The following is a 20,650-nucleotide window of genomic DNA, read 5'->3' on the forward strand; positions in this document are numbered from 1 at the left end:
TTTTTTCTTCAGCGCGAGTTTTTCTTAAATATTGCCAGATTTTTTTTCCCCTTTTCTTTGGTAATTTTACGATCAGTGAGATGCCACAAAATGATTGAAAGTTTGTGACAGTTAAATTGTTAAAAAGAGTCTCTTATGTCACAAAGCGTAACAAATTGTAAACCTTCCTCATGCTCTATAGCGTTACATAATTAATGAACTGTCCTAATAGTATCTAATACCGAAATCTGCAATACATCGCATGCATTCCATTTTCATAGGAAAAGTAGGGTTACATACAATGCTCCTGTATTGATTGCGATGCGTTATCGGAAATGAAACGGTTAGCAGAAGTCTGATAAATACGTTATTTTGTATGTCATTATTTCAAAAGTGTACATTATACAAAAATGCACTTTAAGAACTCTGACATGTGTGTGAAGGGCCCTTTTCTGCCTGGATACCCAGTAGCGATTTCTTAAAAAATGCACTGCCGAGGACTGTGAAACTATTCATATTTTGTGTAAAGTAACTCCTGAAGTGCAAAATAGGTATGTCTTACGGTCAGTGATGCTAGCTTGAGGGAAATTTCCCGTGGAATAGGGAAATTTAGCAAAGAATTTTTCAAGAAGGGAAAAGGTAAATTTTACGAATATGAAATAAAATGTAGTTAAATTTAGCTTTTCAACAAATGTTATGTTACTAAGCACTGCAGCAATATGACGAAAGACGATGGAATTGTTTTCGAAATCACACACATAAAGTGACAAACATTTTTTTTTTCCCCACATGCCTTCCGTGGCCTGGCTTGAGGATGTCATTATACAAGATAACATTGGAGTAATTACAGAAGATCAAAAGCACAAACGTATGTTGTGGATATATGAGCACAGTATAATAATTCATAGATATGCAATAACGTTTTGGGAAATTCTATTTTGAGGACCTAGCATACTGCTTACAGTACCTATTTACTCCAGAGTAGCAGGTTAATCTAGTTTGGAGAAATTCGTCCTATGGGTATTAAATTTCACTCTACTATAGTAATACTAAATCTGAGAATAGATTTGGCTAGAATTATTGTTTTATATTCTATTTCCCTTCTTTTCTTTTCCCTTAGTTTTCCTTTAAACCCTTTTCCACTTTTGTCCATGACCAAAATTTCGGGGTACATGTCCCCTGTTCCCCCATTGGCTACGTCCCTGGTGTGCAAACCTGTCTTTATTAATGCTGGCTTCAGTTAGTGAGTTTTTTTTTTTTTTTTTTTTGAACGGAGTACTACCATGTATGAAAAAATGTAAAATGTAACAATTGTCAGTAAAACGGAGTTATAATAACGGTCATTACAACTGTCATACTGGCACAATTTAATACTAGTCAGTCAAGAAAAAAAGATCGATATCTCGAATTCGACTTCAGATTTTATGTTTGTAAACAAAGCAGAAGCCCAGAAGCTATTTGTGACCGTTATTTGTGTGCATACTTCGTATGTGTTTAATAAACTCTACTTATAAAACCTGTGAGTACACATTTCTTTGCTGTGCAAGAGTTGTGGTGAGTGTTTAAAATGATATAAAAAACGCAAACATGAAAAAATAAAAAAAAATGAAAGTTCTTAATTTTTGGAATGGCTGGACAAAAACTGTCAAAAGATTTTCATCAAATGTTTGTGTATTATTTCAAAATACGCCTACAACAAAACGTTTATTAATTACCTCATGTGTTTATTACTTATTTGTTTAAAAAAATAATGCTACAAAAAAATTGCTGTATGTGCAGAGTAGCTGCTCCACCATAAGAAACTAACGAACAACCTTAAGAAAGCTGGGCGTATTGCCTGCCATCTTTATAAAAAATCGGTTGGATGTCGTATGATGGTAATACCTAATTGAGTGTTAAATGTTATTATTTTCGTATGCGATTCACTTTCTAGTAAAGTTCGAGTAACTTATCGGCGAAAAAAAAATAATCGGCAATCATTTCATGCTTATTGTTGATCTAGTGGTTTAGGTACAAGGATTCATTTTCAAAGAAGGCCTATTACATGTTATTGGTAGATTTAGAGGGTAAGGTTTTACTTTAACACAGACTCCGTATTCGTTTCACTGTTTATTAGTTTCGTTATTCCACAAACAATATTTTGATGAACTGCTATATTAAATACCGCCTCTACTTACGTAGCGACCGACTTCATGTCTGAAATTTAAGAGGAAAACATTATTATTATTGTTACTCAAGATGCGTGCTATTCCAGTTTACGCATGTGTATATGAATTCATGTAATACGTAGTTCATCACAAAACTCATTCCTAATAGCTTATAAATTATTTCTCGGGGTTCATTCAAGCAGACGGTTCTGACAAATAGAACATTTATACCTAGGTAAAATAGAACTTGAAATATTTTTTTGTGAAAGAATGAGTGTGACTATAAGTAATTCCTGTCAGTGCACGGCATGTTGAAAGAAATATTTGAGTGATACTCGTAGTGAAAGTTTTATATGTTTGAGTGTGCTTATATACTCTCCTCGTTTATGCGTATACCCTCCGCCGCTGACGGGCCTGCTCCTTACGGATGCACCCCCTCGCTACCACTCACACCCCCCTGCTGCTTTCCTGTCCTGGCTCAGTTAGGTAGTATTCGTGCTTTTTCAGTGGTCACTTAGCACAAGTTGGTTCGTGTTTTATGCACTGTAGTTTTTATTCCATACATCGACACTGTATTTATATTGAGCCCTCCTGAAGTAAATCTGCAAGTAGTAATAGAGCTCCTCATTTAGTGCTTTCTCTGCTAAAAGAAATACAAAGCTCTTACCTAACTTGAAAATGTAAGAAATGTGTCGAAGTTTGGTAGACCGTCTGCTCGGGTAATGACTTATGAATTAATGTAATACTTACCTTTTGATTAGGAAATGCCCTCTTAATACCTTGTAAATTATTTATTGTGATCGGAGTTGCATTCCTGGGTGCAGGGTCACTTTAGGAGAGCTTGACCGTTATTGTACAAATACAGCGGCCACACATACGCCATACAACTACATTGCAGTATACTACAAACCAACTTGTGCTACGTGATCAGTTGGATGCTATCTGTCCGAGTCAGAGCAGGGAGCAGGCGCGTAAGCGACGATGGGTATCCGCGTAAGCGAGTATGGTCAAAATGCTCGTGTATTTCTCATGTTACTAGATGCCTTATGTGTCAGACAACTTTATTGTTAAGTATCATAACTTAACACACTTCATTCACGTACAAATTCAATAAGTCATGACCTTTTTATAGACTATTACTTTTTTTTAACATTATTCCGAATGTCAGAGGTAAGATCCGTATATATTTTGAGTACTTATATCGCTTAATATTACTTATTTTGATCCTCCCTTGAAATAACATTGGATATTTCTTCTGTAAATTTTACAAATTTATGTATCCATAAACTGGGATACCTGAACTTAGTTATGGGCATACAAGTCTCTGTACATATTGATGCCCTCGTCTCAATAAGTTTGTTAGTAGTGTTTTGGTTTCTAGTTCTACTAGTAAAATGCTAAGCAGCTGATTAAGTACGTATGGCTTATTTTTATAGTAACTTATACCGGTAGATGCTGTAGGATCCATATTTAACATGGAAAAGGAACTCATCTTTCATCCGGTGCTTTTGTATCCCTGTTCGAACTTAACATTTGATATTTCTGCGCGCACTGAGACCATGATCGCGAACGCTCTTACCAAAAACTGGAAGAAATCACTTGGACATTATGAAGTCTGTTCCAGTGATTTTTCACAGTTTACGGTAGAAGTGTTCGTGATCGTGGCCTCGCACAATATCAAATATTAAATTCGAACAGGGATACAAAAGCACCGGATGAAAGACGAGTTCCTTTTCTATGGCCTACTTTTCCTTCAGTTTTTACAGCCACGGTCAAATTTCAGCATAAAGAGATAAACCTGACTGTGGTACACCGTGTCTTTATCAGAAATTTGAGCTTTACATGAGAACCTCAATCTTAAAATAGTTAAGATTACAAATAACATTTCCCACATTTTGCACTTGTACTTACAAACAAAAGTCAATGAAGCCATTGAAATAAATAAGCAACAGCTAAATGATTTTCGGCTGTAAGTTGCGCTTAAAATATTAAAAGCTTAATTGGATCTAAAATATATTTTTTTCTTAACATTAAGAATAATATTATGTAATATTAGATTACCATTCGCTAATTATTCATGTGACACAATATTTTTATGTAGCTCTTATATTGAATAGTTATCTATGAATTTTAAAGTTTCTTAATTTTATTTTATTTGTGTATGTATTTCTGTTTATTTATAATTATAATAATTCCGAATTTTGGTCAAGTAAATCTCATAAACTTCTCTCGTTAAAAAAAATGTAATTATTAGAAATCGTTCGATTTATATGGATCTAATTTCCCTGGTGCATAATAACAATGCATGTATTGTATATACAATTTATAATCGCTAAACAGGGTTGCATGTGTTGATCCCATTTGTATGGTCACATCTTTCCTATTCAGGTACTTTGTGAATCCGTAAAGTTACGTGGAGTTTATAGGGTAGAAATTACTACGACAGAACACTCATATATATATATATATATATATATATATATATATATATATATATATATATATATATATATATATATATATCGGATGTTCTAAAAATGGCGTCCACGGACTACAGAGCACTATTCTACACAATAAAATAAATCGAAATATATATATATATATATAATTGTATAGCTTTCGGACACTGTGGCAACGTCGCAGATAAAGAACCTCAGAGATCATCTATTAGTTCATTAAATAGTTACATCGATTCTATCCAGATGGCAGTTAAAGTTGATAGGCGTTCATGCTAGCACTGCTTATCAAAGTAACAAACGGTGTAATTGCTTGATGGATTCGAGGAGCAATGCTAATGGTTTCAAGTTCATCTGCGACGTTGCCACATAGTGAAATTTCGATTTACCACAGTGGCTGAAGCATAGTCCGTAGGGTATATCATTATATAAAATTTTCGCTTTATTTAAACCTGAATAACAGCGCAGAGTTGTCCGTAGGCGCCATTTTTAGAACACCCGATATAGTATAGTCAACTACGTAAACTATACTATATCTAGAATGTGCTAGTGAAATGATGTTTAACGATCTACTCTACATTTGTTGTCGTATGACGTGTTCATTGTTCAATTTTACCTAACTTCCCGATGGCAGAACTTTCTTTATCTTTCTGCGATGAGCTTTTGTAAGTCAAAAAATTTCTGCCGGAATTCTTCAGAAAATTTCTGCAGGAATTCTGCAGAACTTTTCTGGAGGAGAAACACTTGTGATAAAATACGCTTTACACGACGTAAAAAACAGTTCAAACTATATTTATGCGAGTCGTCCGTACATTTAAGACATCTACACATATCAGGCATGCTTTCATACTTTCCTGTTGGCTATTTATTTTTTCATTTGGCACTTTTTCTGCACAGGCGTGGCAAATTTTCTGCGATCACATCACAGATCGCGGCATATTCTGCGATTTATGGGGCCTAACTTTATATATATATATATATTTATTTATTTACGCATTATCTAACTTTTTTCGTAACCAACTCAACTCTAAAAGGTTCTTTGAGCAATAAATGGATGAAATGTCGCCACGAAAACAACCGTGACGCATATTATTGTAGTAAATCCAGTGATTAAATTCAGTTTACTTTTCTGCTTGTACCGAGTGAGTAAGATAAGTATAAATTATTGTTACCTAATCTGAATACAAATTCGAACTGTAAATCCAGAGTCTAAGCTAAACAAAACTGCCTGACGTGAAGCCTTAAAGAATTATGCCAACAGCGAATAACTTCTAAGTTAGGAATGTGTAGTCAGTACATCGCGGCTACCACGGCCATCTGCCACTTCTTTCATCCAACTAGATCCGTGCTTTCCCTCACGACGCAGGGTAAACATTGGGCTGCCGACACCGTTGGTTTACCCTAGTGAACTCTCATTCACATATTGACCTTACCGGATAGTTCATTAATGAACCTCGTTAAATACACAAGTTTAAGATATATGACTCCGAAAGGTGGCAGCCTATGACTCCGAAAGGAAACATTTGTGCACCCAGGATGATCTATACTTTTTGTCTTATCTTGTTGTGAGGAATCAGCTCCCAAACGTTGTCGGTGTTGTTTTGAAACACCCTGTATATCTTATACTTAAATTTCGAAGTATGTAGTAGCTTGCCTTCTTGTAGACGTAGGAAGTTCCGTCTTCTTTATTGAGTATTACATATTCTGTCTTTGTTCTACTTATTCACCTTTGTTTCATGGAGTACTCCATTCAATCCATGCTCTCGCTAAGTGAACTTTGTAGTAAAGTTTCTGCTATTCTGTGGGTTTTCTAGTTTCTGCTATTCCTTTCCACTCTCTTCATTCGACCATTATCATCCATCATCACCATCTCCCTTAGCCTTGGTGCGTAGTCGTAAGACATTAATCTCTTTAAAAAAAACCTTATCTTCGTGTATCTTTCTTTCAAAACCCTTTTCCATTCTTCCAGTTTCTCCTCTGCCTTATCTTTGTATATTTCGCAAACGACAAAATGATTTGCGAACAACATACTCCGTGGTTCTTTATTTCTCACCTCCTTCGCCAACACATCCATTGCCAATTTGAGTAAATATGGGCTGAGAGCTGATTCCTGACGCAGACCACTTTTTTCATACTCACACTACCTTCCACTTGGGTCTCTGCTCCCTCGTACATGTCCCTTACCAACCATACATATTTTTCAAAAACCTCCTTCTCTCTTATGCTTCATTGTATTCTTCTCTGAGCACTCTGCCGTGTACGCCTTTTCCAAGTCTTTGAAAACGAGGTGCAACTCCGCTTGTATTTCTCTATATCTTCCGTGAAACGCAAAGATCATGTCAATTTGTTTCTCTTTCTAACATGAAACCAAATTATTCCTCTTCAATAATTGTCTCGTGAAGCTTGCCTTCAACTGTTTTTTTCATAGATTTTCATTGTATGAGACAACTTAATTCCCCTATATTTTCCACAGTCTTGCACATCACCCTTACTTTTATAAATTGATACTAATATATTTGTCTCTCATTCATCCAGTATCGTATTCTGCTTCCACAACTTTTTGATGAGATATCTATTTCTTCTTTGCCCAGGCTTTCCAGTACTTTCCCGTTTTTTATTTTTCTAATTGCGTTTTCCACTTCTATCCTATTTATCTCTTATGCCTTTCTTTTTGTTGCCACTCCGTTCTCATATAGTTCCTTTTGGTTCTCATCATTTAGTAACTTCTTAAAACAGCCTCCCCACATGCCCTGGATCAACTACTGGTTCTGCAGCACTAAATCAGCGTTATCTTTCATCTGCTGACTGATGTGATGTCCTTTGATGCGTTATCTCTTCTTTTGGTTATTCCATTATTTAATTGTATCCCTCTTTCTTCGCCCTCTTATTTCCTACCTTGTATACCGTCTTGTCTTCATGCCACATGTTTTATCCCACTTTTTCTTCTTTCCTGTTTTTATACTTTATTGCCACTTGTAGTTCTTTGTCCTGCCACCAGGTCACCTTCCCTTGCGGTAGTCTCATCCCTGACGTTTTCCCCTGCACTTCCCTGACTTTCCTTACAGTATGACTGTTCAACTTCCACTATTGTTATACATCTGATAATTTTATTTTTTTAGAATCCCTTCCTTGAAATCGTTTCCTGGAACTTCTTCTTTTAGTCTCTACAATTTTTTTTTTTCCTTTGCTTTCTCTGTCTTGTGTATTTCGCGTATTTGTTTGCTATTTTCTCCAATCGGCTATGACCAGCCTATGCTGTGGGGTCACACTTTCTTCATTTATCACCTTACTGTCCCCCATTCTGTTACGGTATTTTCTGCGGCACATAATATGGTCTGTCGGACTGCTTTCACCAGCACTCTTTTTAAGTTATAAGTTCGCCTTTTCCTTTCTTGAAATAGTTGTTAACTATAACCAGGTCGAATGCAATCTTGTGATCTATTATCCTTTTACCTTCTGCGTTCCTTTTTCTAAAGCTCTGTTTTGATGGCTCTCTTTCTTCCTCTCCTTTTCTCTTTCTCATGTGTACCTTTAGGTCGCCTTCAACCTTTCGTTCTCAGGTGCTTTCATTAACATCTGGTCCAGCTTTAACCATAAGCTTTGTTTTTCTTCTTCGCATAAGCATGTAGTATGGTATCAAATTACTTCCTAACTCCAGCTTGACCCACATAATCCTATCGCTCTTCCTGCTTACCCCACACACTCCATCCTTTAATTCCTTAGCCTCAACAATTCCAAATCTGTTCTTCTATCTTCCATTTTCTTCCAATAGAAAAGCTTTCATCGATATCTCTTGCTTTATTTCCTTTCCATTGTGTCTGTATAAACACAGGATCTTCACGTTTCTTCTCAGAATCAGGTCTACAGTTACCCTGGTCTTCCCATTGAAAGCTCCTATGGTCAACGTGCCAATCCTGACGCTGATTCTCTTGTTCTTCGCCTCTCTCGTCTTCTGGAGTAATACTTTGTAGCCGACCTGTCCATGATTCGGTAGCCGTTGGCACTTATCGCAGTTTTCGGGCGACGTAATTGCGCGGCGTCGCTTGTGGGTGAAGCCCTAGCCTCAATCTTTTCTTTACGATACTAACTAAATAACTAACTAACTCTATGCCCTATGGAACCCGGAGGTTCAATACCGCGTTCACAAAAGTTCTTGATTGATTTCTGTCCTTAATCAACTGGATCCAGTTTCTACTTTGTATTCTCATTTCTGTGTAATCCATTTTAATGTTCTTCTCCCATCTGCGCCTAGGTCTTCCTAATAGCCGTTTTCCGATTGGATTTCCAGTTAAAACTTTAACATTGTTCCTAATTTCTTCCATATTGGCTACGTGACCTGCCCACCTGAACCTCCTAGACTTGATGACCCTAACAATACCCTAACAATGTTGATGTATGGTATAAATTGTGCAGTTCCTCGTTATGAAGTTTCCGACGTTCCTCATTTCCGTCCCTCTTGGGTCTGAATATTCATCTTAGGATTTTGTTCTCAACTACTTTCCATTGTACTTTCTTCCCTCAGAATAAGCGACCATGTTTCGTAACCATACAGGACAACAGGCATGATTATGGTTTTATATATTTTAAGCTTCAAATTCCTCAACAGAGTTAGCGACGTCAAAAGATTTTGAACTGAATAATAACACAGATTCCCTGGTTGTAATCTTTAGTCTGTTAATATTGATCCTAGATATTTGAAAGTATCCATTTGTCGAAAGTATATTTGATATTTTAATGCATCCATCATAATTTGCGGTATTTCGATCCTGACGAACTTCCATGTATTTAGTTTTCTCTGCATGTCCTGTACGATACTCCATCTCTCAATCTCCCATTATGGTTCTGGCATGTGAGAGGTTTGTGTATATATATATATACGGCCGGATGCCCTTGCTGACGTCAACTCTCACCATTTACCCGGAATTGGGATCGGCACCTCTTGGGGTTGGATTGCCCCCTCTTAGTAGCTGGTTTATATAACGAAAACAATATGGAATTAAACTACTATCAATACGAAGTATTTCGAGCAGTTATTGGGTCCAGCTTACAAAAAGAGGTAATAAAATGAAACGAATTATTACCTTAAGGTGGATCACGACCCGGAAGTCAATATATATTTTAGCTGATTCCCTTAACTATTGCGCAATGAAACGTTACATACTATAAATATTGTGCTATAAGATAGAGTTTTGTTACAGCTACAACACAAGACACTGATTCATTTGATTGTGTCTTCTGATACCGAAAAAGGCAACAAATAAAAAAATATTTGATTCGTTTTACAATAAGCACAGAAGATGGCACTTGCTGTTAGATCTTACTAGAAGTGCTCAGTTTTACGAAATGTTCATTTGTATGTGTAAAGTATTTTAAAGTAACGGTCTTATTATGAAATAGATATATTGTTTGACCGTTATTCGTGTTATGTTTCTCATTTTATTTAAATATTAATTTACATTTAAGGAAATAGATTTTGAGACGAAACTTGCGCAGAATGCCATAATGCGGTGTTACCAAATTTGTAGTTTACTATGGTAGTCAGTAAGAAAATTCCTGAATTCTAGCGTTGCAACTCGAGAAACTTAAATAATCTGTGAATTGCGATAAGGTCGAAAACTAATTTCTCCCGTAAGTATCCAAGCAAAATTCCATAATTACTTCCTTTATTATCTGGCATCAGTAAACACTCGACTCTATCTGACAATGCCGCACTATTCAAGCAGCGTTAAGCGTAGCACCGAGAACACCTAGTGATCCACCTTAATGAACCGGAATTGTTTTAGCATTAAAGTGAAATTTCGATACAAAAATTAATAGCGTTCAGTAATGAAAAGACTATCTGTCAGTACAGCAGTATAATACAACGACACTTTTACAGAAACGTGATAATAATATGTATTATTTATTCCAGGATGAGCGAAATTAATATAAAAATGCAGCAGGTAATGAAGAGTGTAAATTCTAGTACTGCGTACAATATATGCAGTTATCAGGGATGTTTTAATTCGAAACGTTCAACAGGAAATTCACGGAGACATTTCTTTCGTTTTCCTATCAAGGATCAAGCAAGGCAAGTATGTAGATGAATACATAGGAACGTATCAATAAACATCGCAATAAGATAAGAACAAAATGAAGTTCAAAACTTATCAATAGACACTAGTTTTATTAAATATTAGTGGAAGATAAATTACACAAATATACAGAAAGATTGATTGCTGTCCTGTCGTTCGTAAGTTCTGTACACACTTCTAGATACAGTAATTTGATATATAGATATTGGAAGAAACGCTTCAGAGAACCAAATAATGTACGAGTTTGATATACAAAGAGTGAAAAAAAAAAAAACAAGACTGGACCAAGATTCGACCCCAGATCTTGTGCCGATGCCAGGGCTCATAGCGAGTCACTTTTTTAACTAAAAGTTTCTTTTTTTTCAAGTTGGTCACTAAAAGTTACTTTTTTGGGAGGTAAAGTGACTTTTTCGTGTGATTTATGTTTTGCATTGGCAGTTTTCTAAGAAAAATATTATAAAAATAAATGGAAAATGGGCAGAAACGTGTTACTCATTACTCTTCTGAGAGCGTCAATACTTGCTGCCACATGTGAAACAGTCAGCTTTATTCTCACTTCAGCTTTTATTCTTTCTAAAGCACAGTGGATGGTTGGTGGATGCTTAAGCTCTCAAGGTGAGGTTGAGAACCCTTTTATGTCTATTATTTCTTCTATCATAATAGTCTTTTAGTTTTCTCTCGTAATAGTTAACGCTCCGCTCAACGTTGTGTGTGTTTGTGTGGTTCATCAAGTTCGTCTTGTGTTATGCTTCTTGTATGTTCTTCTTAAAAGTAGGTGATGAATGCTCTCAATGCTAAGTTGAGTATAATGTCTGGGATGGAGAAATTCGGAAATAGGCCAGAACTCGTTCCACTTACTCAGAAGCTTTTTACATTTGCTAAGTCTGCTTACCGTAACTACAAAGCATACTTAGAAAACCTAAGAAAGGAGGAAGCTCAAAGAAGAAAAGATGGAACAAAACAACAAACAAAGAGAGAGGTGATGGAGAAATTGACAAAGGAAAAAGGGGCATGATGAGATTTTGGTCACTTTTCAACTATTTACAAGAGACCAGACCGCTATGAGCCCTGCAATGCATAACTATCACACTACTCAATCTGCTCTCTGAGCAGCCATACACTCTTCTACTTTTGATGTAGAGGCTCAGTCACTCATACCAAATGTACTGAACTACAACTGTTGGGCTTTTAGAAGCCGGTACCTACATTAGATAACACCTCTAATGGTTGAATTTATATTTTGTGTCATAATTGAGAAAATAACGTGTTTTGTATCACAGAAACTTCTGTATATGTGCGAAGATTTGTGGTACAGGCCATCTCGCCTGAGTGGTTGAGCACCGATATCAACAGTGGAAGAATGTATGAGTATTGAGAGAACGAACTGGTTAGTGTAGTGTTTAACGCATCGGCATGGTAAACAGGAGATCCGTTTTCGTACTCCAGTCTTTATAAATTCGCATATGTAGAAGAATTGATCTAATATAAAATCGGTTACGTCCTCTATCGTCAAATACTTAGTGTCAATTACTCGCTTCGCTTGGGTTAAAATTAGAAAAATTAGTAATATGTTTCGTTAATCAGTCACTTTTTAATATTACTGAAGCGTTTTCAAATCGATAGAAACAAAGAAAATGTAATGAAAAATTAGAAAATAATAAGCAATCTGTAATGTATATAAATAAAAATTAAATATTACTATTGTGCGCTGAAAAAAATTTGGATTTAAACGGCATCGGAATGTCACTCGCCATCTCAACGACCGCGAAAACTATGGATTCGACAGTAATATCGGTCATTTTCTATCATTTTTTATATATCCCCCCTTCCTCAAGTTGTGGGGTCGAATTTGGATTTAAAGGCATCGGAAGTGTTGCTTTTCATCTCAGCGATCCCGTAAGCTATGCATTCTACACTGATATCGGTCATTTTCTATCATTTTTATATATCTCTCCCTTCCTTAAGTTGCTCCATCAAAGTGAAATGATAGAAACCATCCCAGACCCGAACCTCATCTATGTTGAAAATTTCATCGCGATCGGTCGGGTGGTTCAAGTGGTAGGAAGTCATTTAACTAATTCTGTGGTCTATGGAACCCGGAGGTTCAATGCCGCATTCGCAAAAGCTTTCCACTGACTTCTATTCATACCCAACTGGATCCAGTTTCTACTTTTTATTCTTATTTCTGCGAGATCCATCTTGATATTGTCCTCCCATCTGCACCTAGGTCTTCCTAATGGTCGTTTTCCGATTGGTTTTCCAGTTAAGATTTTGAAAACGTTCCAATTTTCTTCCATTCTGTCTACATGACCTACTCACCTACGCTTCCTAGATTTGATGACCCTAACAATGTTCGGTAAACCGTATGAATTATGTACTTCGTCGTTATAACGTTTCCGTCATTCCCTATTCCTGTTCCTCTTGGGTCCGAATATTCGTCTCAGGAAGGTTCTTAAATACTTTCAGTCTACGTTCTCCGCTCAGAGTAAACAACCATACAGAACAACAGGCATGATTATCGTTTTATACATTTTAAGCTTCAAATTCCTCGACAGAATTCGCGACGACAAAAGATTTTGAACTGAATAACAACACGAATTCCCTGCTTTTAGTCGACATTTAATTTCTTCGTGAATATGGTTTTCGTCTGTTAATATTGATCCTAGATATTTGAAAGTGTCCATTTTATCAAAAGTGTTATTTGATATTTTAACGTATTCATCATTTCCCGTATTACAATCCCGACGATCTTCCATGTATTTAGTCACAATCATTTAGCAGGGTGGAAAAAAATCACGATTTTTTTTTTAATCATTTTTGTTGATTTTTTTTATTTAAATCGATTTTTTTTATTTAAATCAAATCTTTCTCCTCGTAAATTACAAGTCGCGAACTGAAGAAAAAGCATTAGGAATTAGAAATAAATGCTAATTATGCCATTTAAGTGAAAGTATTAGGGTTGAATTTTGAATTAATCCCCAATTGTTAACCTCTGTTAATCCCAAACAATGTTTCTTAACCCTTTTAAATTATGGCTTTTTTAGAAAGGAAAATTATGGACTTTCAGTCAAGCAGCTACATCATCATCCCTATTTATCCTAGGATCATGGTTCATACCTCATTCTCTTCAGAATAGAACAGCCTTTGAAACGGTAACATTCACATTTCCCTATCATGTCCCTGAAGCGGGAAATTTTGAGAGAAAATCGGATTTTTTTATTTTTTTTTTTTCAAATTTTGATCCCCTCTGGACTCCTTGTGTTAACACACATATCTCAAAATCAACTGGGAAATACTAAGGGGAGTACTAAATCTGTGTATAAAATTTCAAGCTATCTTGAATAGCAAGGGCGGGGAAAATATTTAACAATGAGCTAAGACTATCCCCACAATGCCCCAGATAACCCGCATGTAATATAAAAATTTCCTCAGACATCTCTATTTATTCTAGGGTCGTGATTTGTATATTATTCTCTTCAGAATAAAAAAAGATTTTCAAATCGTATCATTCAAATGTCCCCATCGTGTATCTAGGGCGGAAAAATTACGAAAATAGGGATTTCCTGTTAAAAATGTCCTTTTTTTACTTTCTTCCCCTCTGAACCAACCCTCTGTTTTAAGGTAGAGATCTGAAACACTGAAAAATACTAAGTGGTACATTGAATAAATGTGCAAAATTTCAATCTTCTACGTGCAAAAGTAAGCCCGCGAAAAATAATATCCCCCAAATAACCCCGATTCCCGTATAAACCAGTATCTCAGGTAACAGTTTCCTGAAACATCCCAATTTATCCTAGGATCATGGTTCGTACGTCTTTCTCTTCAGAATAGAACAGCCTTTCAAACGGTACCATTCATATGTCTCCACCTGAATCGCGGAAAAAGCTATTTTGTTAAAAATATCTTTTTTTTTTTTTCATTTTCCCTTCTGGACCTCCCTGTTTTCACGCAGAGATCTGAAAACATCTAAAAAAAAAAAAAAAAAAAATACTAAGAAGTGCACTGAACGAATGTGCAAAATTTGTCTTTTGAATGCAAAATGTAAGCCTGCCAAAAAAATAATAATACGCATGGCAAAAAATATCTTTTTAAATTTATGAAGTCATCACACACTATGTCTCGATGCAGAAAGGCGTGAAAGCATATGTAACATGTTCTACAATGCCTTCAGACTTGAAAAAAAAAAAAAATAAATAAAAAATAAAAAAAATAAATAAAAACCGAAGTAAAAAGGTTTATTGGTACTTTTTTAATCGAATAATGATAACGATTTTTAATAGAATAAAAATAGGTAATATAATTTAAAAGGTTAAGCATTAGGGAAAAAGTATAGCAACGTTTATCAAAATGTCACTTTTTTCACAAAAGTTACTGATATTTGGTAGGGGCATATTTTAAAAAAACTGTAACTAGCTTGAGGCACGAAATACATAAATTTCGCCTAAAGTTATAAATCTTAAAAAAAAAAAAAAAAAAAAAAAAAAAATCTGAGAGAGGATAGGACCCCTCTATATACGCCCTATTATCTGGGAACAAACAAGCAGACGCGGACGCGAAAGAATTTTCGTCTTAAATGTCGATGGTGATTTCCTCGTTGGAATAGTTAACGATTTGAAAACCCAAACCCATTGTTACGAAGAGAAGAAAGCAGCATTGCTTCGTTACCCGTTCAAAACGGGATTTTTCCTAATCATCCTGTGCATGACACTTGCTTTCATACTATGCTGTACATTTAAGTCTCATTGTATTATGGTTATTAACTTCCGTAACCGAAATAACAGAACAGAAACGGGATTTTACTTATTTTCACTTTAAATTATTTAATTTCGGAACTTGATTTAAATCAGCGATTTTTATTTAAAAAATCAGGTGATTTAAATCGTGATTTAAATCAGACTGATTTAAATCAATCCACCCTGTCATTTAGTGACTTTAATTTTTATGTAGGTAGATGAGTTTGTTTGCATCAACTCTCGTACAAATCAGTAGTAGATACAGTCAACCAGTTTGTAGATGCGGTTGAACTACGCATATTTACCTTACGGATTTTAAGATAGTCATAAATGTTATGCCCTTTTTTCATTTTTTTTGGAAGTATTCCAGAAATTAAAGGATAATATAACACCTTCAATCAATGGTTCACAACCATTTTTGACTGGCAACACTACTCAACGCTCACAACTTCGCAATACACTTATTTAACCCTTTCATGTATGAATTATGTTCTCATTGATAGATTATTATTTTTTTCTTACAAATTGTTCTTGATGTACTGACATGTAAAGCCGAAAATTTTGAAATTTGATATTTTCTTAGCAGAATTTAATCATCTTTATCTGTCCACTTGAATGGACTTAATACATTTTGGTAAGATAATCATTTCTGAATTGTAGCACATAAAGTTTGCAAAATTACACTAAAAATAAATGGAATAAATGTTATATTGTAGAAAACTTGCCAATGTGATTTTGGTACAAGTAATGAGTTAAAAATCAACATATTCATCAAAATCGTGTATGTAACTACTACTCTGTTCCCGTACCCAAATTTTCACCCCCAAACTTTCGGCTTCGTGGGTATATATTGGTTTATGTTACGTCTACCCTTGAACGGCATGATTTGCCCGTCAATGCATTCATACTCTTCATCATTCACAGCAAATTCGAATCTCTCGTTCAGTTTATTCAGTATATATTGTAATTTATAAAGTCTATCGTTCACATCTCGAGGCTGTGAATTATCATGGAAATGAAGATATTTCCATACCTTTTACTGACATTACGTCAGCTACAACTTTACAATGGAAACCTTCATCATAAGACCAACACTGTCGTGTTTCTTGCCATTTTGTTTCGCATACAGATTGGTCTGAAACAGTGTCATTAACAACGTCATCTGTAACTAACTGCTAAAACAAATCAATTTGTTCATTTCCTGCAATATTTACATTGGTATTTTTAAGAAATGAAGACACATTTTGAGAAAACTTATTGTCACATTTTGACCACCTCAGTTTTGCTTGTTCTCGTCTTTGGTTGCTTGTAGTCAAAGGAGGATCTCCAATTTCTTTTTGTTCATTCGCTTATGCTGATTCATTTCCGTGATACTTAATATACTGAGTAACATATGTTCATGGCAGTTCGTGTTGAAAGGTCTTCATGTTCGTGATTTCAGGAAAGATGGTCTTTTTGGGAGGTGTTCTGAACATACATAACGTGTTGGAATCTGCCATATTATCTGTCATAACGTGTTGGAGTCAAGTATAGTAACATCAACTGGAAACCGAACGCAGATTTCACACATATATTAATCAGAAGTCTTGAAGAGGCTCATTGGTTGCCATTGAGGCTACAATTATATTTTTGTAAGTGGCAAGCACCACTTTTTGCAAAACCAATCATATCTTCAATAGATGCATAAAGTCCACTACAGTGAACAGATTATTGCAGACAAATGTGCTTCAAGTGCATGCTGTTCACTACATGAGACATGTCTGTTTGGATGATTTCTATAGATACAAGAACAAAACCTGATATCATGATGTCAGCTTGTTTCAGACATTGTAACAAAGAAAACAATAAAACATCACTTGCTTGGCACACCCTCCGTAAAAGGTGTCTGCAGTTATTTCAGAACTCACCACGCCTCTTTCTTGCTTGTTTCAAGTATGCACCGATAATGTCACACTCGTGCTTTCAGAGTTTCACGCTAGGTGACAGAAAATTTCAGATCGTCAGGCCACCCAGGTAACTTCTATTGAAAAAGAATGCACTTGGGTTGCGGGTAGAGAGTTCCGACAGAACACAATCGTAACCAATCAGCAGTGTCCACTCCAATGGATGTTATGCGTGAAAGGGTTAAGAATATCTTGAAGTATCTATAAAGTATGACTGCATAGCATTGTAGCTGCTACTAAAGACATTAACTAGTACATTTTAGTAAGGGGCCGCGGTGGCTCAGTGGTAGAGCGTTCACCTCTGGTGCTAGGGGTCTCGGGTTCAAACCCTGCTCCCGCCAAGTGAACTTTGTGGTGGACCAACACCGTGTGCGTGGGTTTTCTCGGGGTTCTCCCGTTTCCTCCCACTTTCTTCATTCCACCATTTCATTCATTACTCATTATCACCGTCTCCTTTAGCCTAACCGGCATAACCGTGGGACGTAAAACTCAAAATTTCATTTCATTTTTACATTTTAGCAAGTGTTCTCAGGCTATGAACCAGGTGAAGCTATTGACATCCGACGTTTCGAATGCAGACTGTAGTCATCTTCAGGGATTGTGATAAAGAGATCGGAGATATGTGGGTATATATATATATATATATATATATATATATAGGATTGGACAAAAAAAAAACTAAAACGTTTGCAAAAGTGTGAAAATCATACCTAGTATGGAGTGGGGCCTCCTTTTGCGTCCAAAACAGTTTGGACCCAACATCGAATGGACGTATACAGCTCCTGAATCGTGGTGTGTGGAATTTTGTACCATTGTTCCTCCAAAACATGCTCTAGTTCCTTAAGGGATGCTGGTGGAGGGTAACGAGATCGAACACGCCTTTCTAACTCAGATCAGAATGGCTCAGTGATGTTCAGATCTGGTGATTATAGGACCCAGGGGAGGTGTGATAGCTCCTGGTCATGCTCCTCAAACCATGATTTCACCGTTTTTGCAGCGTGACAGGGTGTCAAATCATCTTGGTAGATGCCATCACCATCAGGGAACAATATTTGGGCCATGGGCAGAACCTGGTCCCCCAAAATAGCCTCATACGCCTTTGCATTCATCATTCCATGCAGGGCTATGATGGGACCTGCAGAACACCACGATATACTGTAAGAGAACCACCTCCACGCTTTACAGTTGCGAGCAGACACCTGTGTATCATAGGCCTGCAACTCTGTTCTCCATACGTAAACACGACCGGTTGTTGGAAACAAGGTGAAAGTCGATTCATGGGGCCACATTGCGTGTTTCCATTGCTCATGCGTCCACGCTTTGTGGTACTTGCACCACTGGATACGCCTCTTCACATTTACTGCTGTGACCAGGGGTTTGGTGATAGCGGCCCTGCCATGAATTTTCATTTTATGAAGTTCCCGTCGCACTGTTTTCAATGAAACCGGGTACTGTAGGCCGGAATTGAGTTCAGACGTAATTTTCATTGCAGTGGTCTTCTTTTTACCTGCTACAATCCGTTTTAATGCCCTCCGATCCGTATCTGACAGGATTGTCTTGCGACCACTGTTGTGCTTTGCAGACGTCATTTGCCCATGACTTCTATATGCCATCGTGACATTGGACACAGCGCCTTTCGATACCCCCACAATGTTCGCCACTGTTGCCACTGAGGCTCCAACCAGACGGGCACCAACGATCATGCCACTTTGGAAGTCTGTCAGGTCGCCTATTTTACCGCACGACTTTCACACCACGACACTCACAGGTGAACTGGTTACTGCAGACTTAAGAGAAAGGTCCACATGACATATTGAAAACAAAAAACGATCGGTAACCGTAAGACGTGTTGTGCAGTGGAGGGACAAACTTACGTGTCCTGTAGGAAGTGCTTTTAGATTTTTTTGTCCAACCCCTCTCTCTCTCTCTCTCTCTCTCTCTCTCTCTCTCTCTATATATATATATATATATATATATATATATATATATATATATATATATGTGTGTGTGTGTGTGTGTGTGTGTGACTAGGAGTGAAGCTGCGAATAAAAGGTTTCGATATGCTGAAGGAAATGCTGGCTTGTGATTGGCTGTTGTTGTTGCTACGAGAAATGGCTGTGTTGAACGCCTGTTTTTTGCCTGGAAAACTCATTACTCCGCCCTTAAGTAGTCACCATATATCTCCAGTCTCTTTATCACAATCCCTGAAGATGAATGCAATGTCTGCATTCGAAACTTTGGATGTCAATATCTTCACCTGGCTGATAGCCCGAGAACACTTACTAAAATGACGTCACCAGGAAAAATTAAATTCTTTCTTCATTGAATAGTAGGCTACAGTCTGTCTGAAAATTGATTTTAAATATTTATTAAATTGCTTCATGATTTTTAGATTCTAAAATTTCGTGACCCACTGGTTGGGAACTACTGCCTTAAATCCCTCATCTAGTATGTTCCTCGGTTGGATATTTATCTTCGCGAGAACGCAATGGTAGGTAGGCGGCATTAATTGTTGATAAAATTTACACAATTTTCATCAACTACCACTGGTAGGACACACACATACACAAAATAAAAGAAAATATTTTTTAAAAAATATGAAATCTGAAGATCGTGTTCTGGAAAGGGAGTTAAGCCATTGTGTGCCCTTGATGGTCAGGGAATACCAAGAACAATACAGTTAATAGGAACTAAATATTAAACGCAATAAACAAAAGAATACATTTACAGATCACTTTGATCTCTACATGTTGAAGATTACAAACCTTCAAAGAGTAAAACTGTCTCCGAATAATGCTTCTAAGCATGACTTGAAACAGGTTTCATCTCTTACGAAAAATGCATTTGTAGAGTCGATTGTAAAATTATCTAACTTACTGAGGGGAATATGGGGTAGTTTAGCCCACACAAGGATTTTCTGAGTTCGTGATCGAATTCAGTTCACAGAAATTTATTATTAATGTGATAATACGTATTAAAATTGAAGAAATATGTTATCGCCATCATAGGTAAGTATATACATAAGATTTAAAGAATATTGGGTAGATAAAAGTAAGTTTAAAATTACTTCTAAACATGACGCAAATACAGAAGGCAGGTTGCAGATATTAAATCTGTTAAAATGTTGTGTATTATCAACAGGAATACAGTGCTGCTTTCACGTTTCTGGTTATGTGCTTTTAGTCGTTACGGGAGCTACAAAAGTACTTTTATACTTTTTCCTGATACAGTGCAGTCTTTAGTGGATTCGAAAGGGACTCACAAAAAAATCTGTTAAAGATAGGTTTCCGGTTAACGAAGGTAGACCTATGCGAAAAG

The 20,650-nt window shown here is 36.4% G+C and overlaps 1 protein-coding gene across 5 annotated transcripts in view; it reads left to right on the plus strand.

The window, feature by feature from the left end:
- The first annotated feature begins 1,342 nt into the window (after positions 1–1,342).
- LOC145692712 (uncharacterized) overlaps positions 1,343–20,650 on the plus strand; it is a 54,148-nt gene continuing 34,840 nt past the window's right edge. Inside the window, exons 1-2 of one of the 5 annotated variants that reach the window (XM_081768122.1) lie at positions 1,353–1,498; positions 10,494–10,652. In XM_081768122.1, coding sequence (XP_081624248.1) covers positions 10,495–10,652 — 158 coding nt within the window. In that variant the 5' untranslated portion in view covers positions 1,353–1,498; position 10,494. Of the gene's footprint in view, positions 1,534–1,701; positions 1,857–10,493; positions 10,653–20,650 lie in introns of those variants that run through there. The other 4 variants (XM_081768125.1, XM_081768126.1, XM_081768127.1 and 1 more) reach the window with 4 other exon arrangements.

The sequence above is a fragment of the Thermobia domestica genome, chromosome 8, assembly GCF_964235325.1.
Source record: "Thermobia domestica chromosome 8, izTheDome1.hap1.1, whole genome shotgun sequence".
In the NCBI taxonomy this organism is placed as follows: Eukaryota; Metazoa; Arthropoda; class Insecta; order Zygentoma; family Lepismatidae; genus Thermobia; species Thermobia domestica.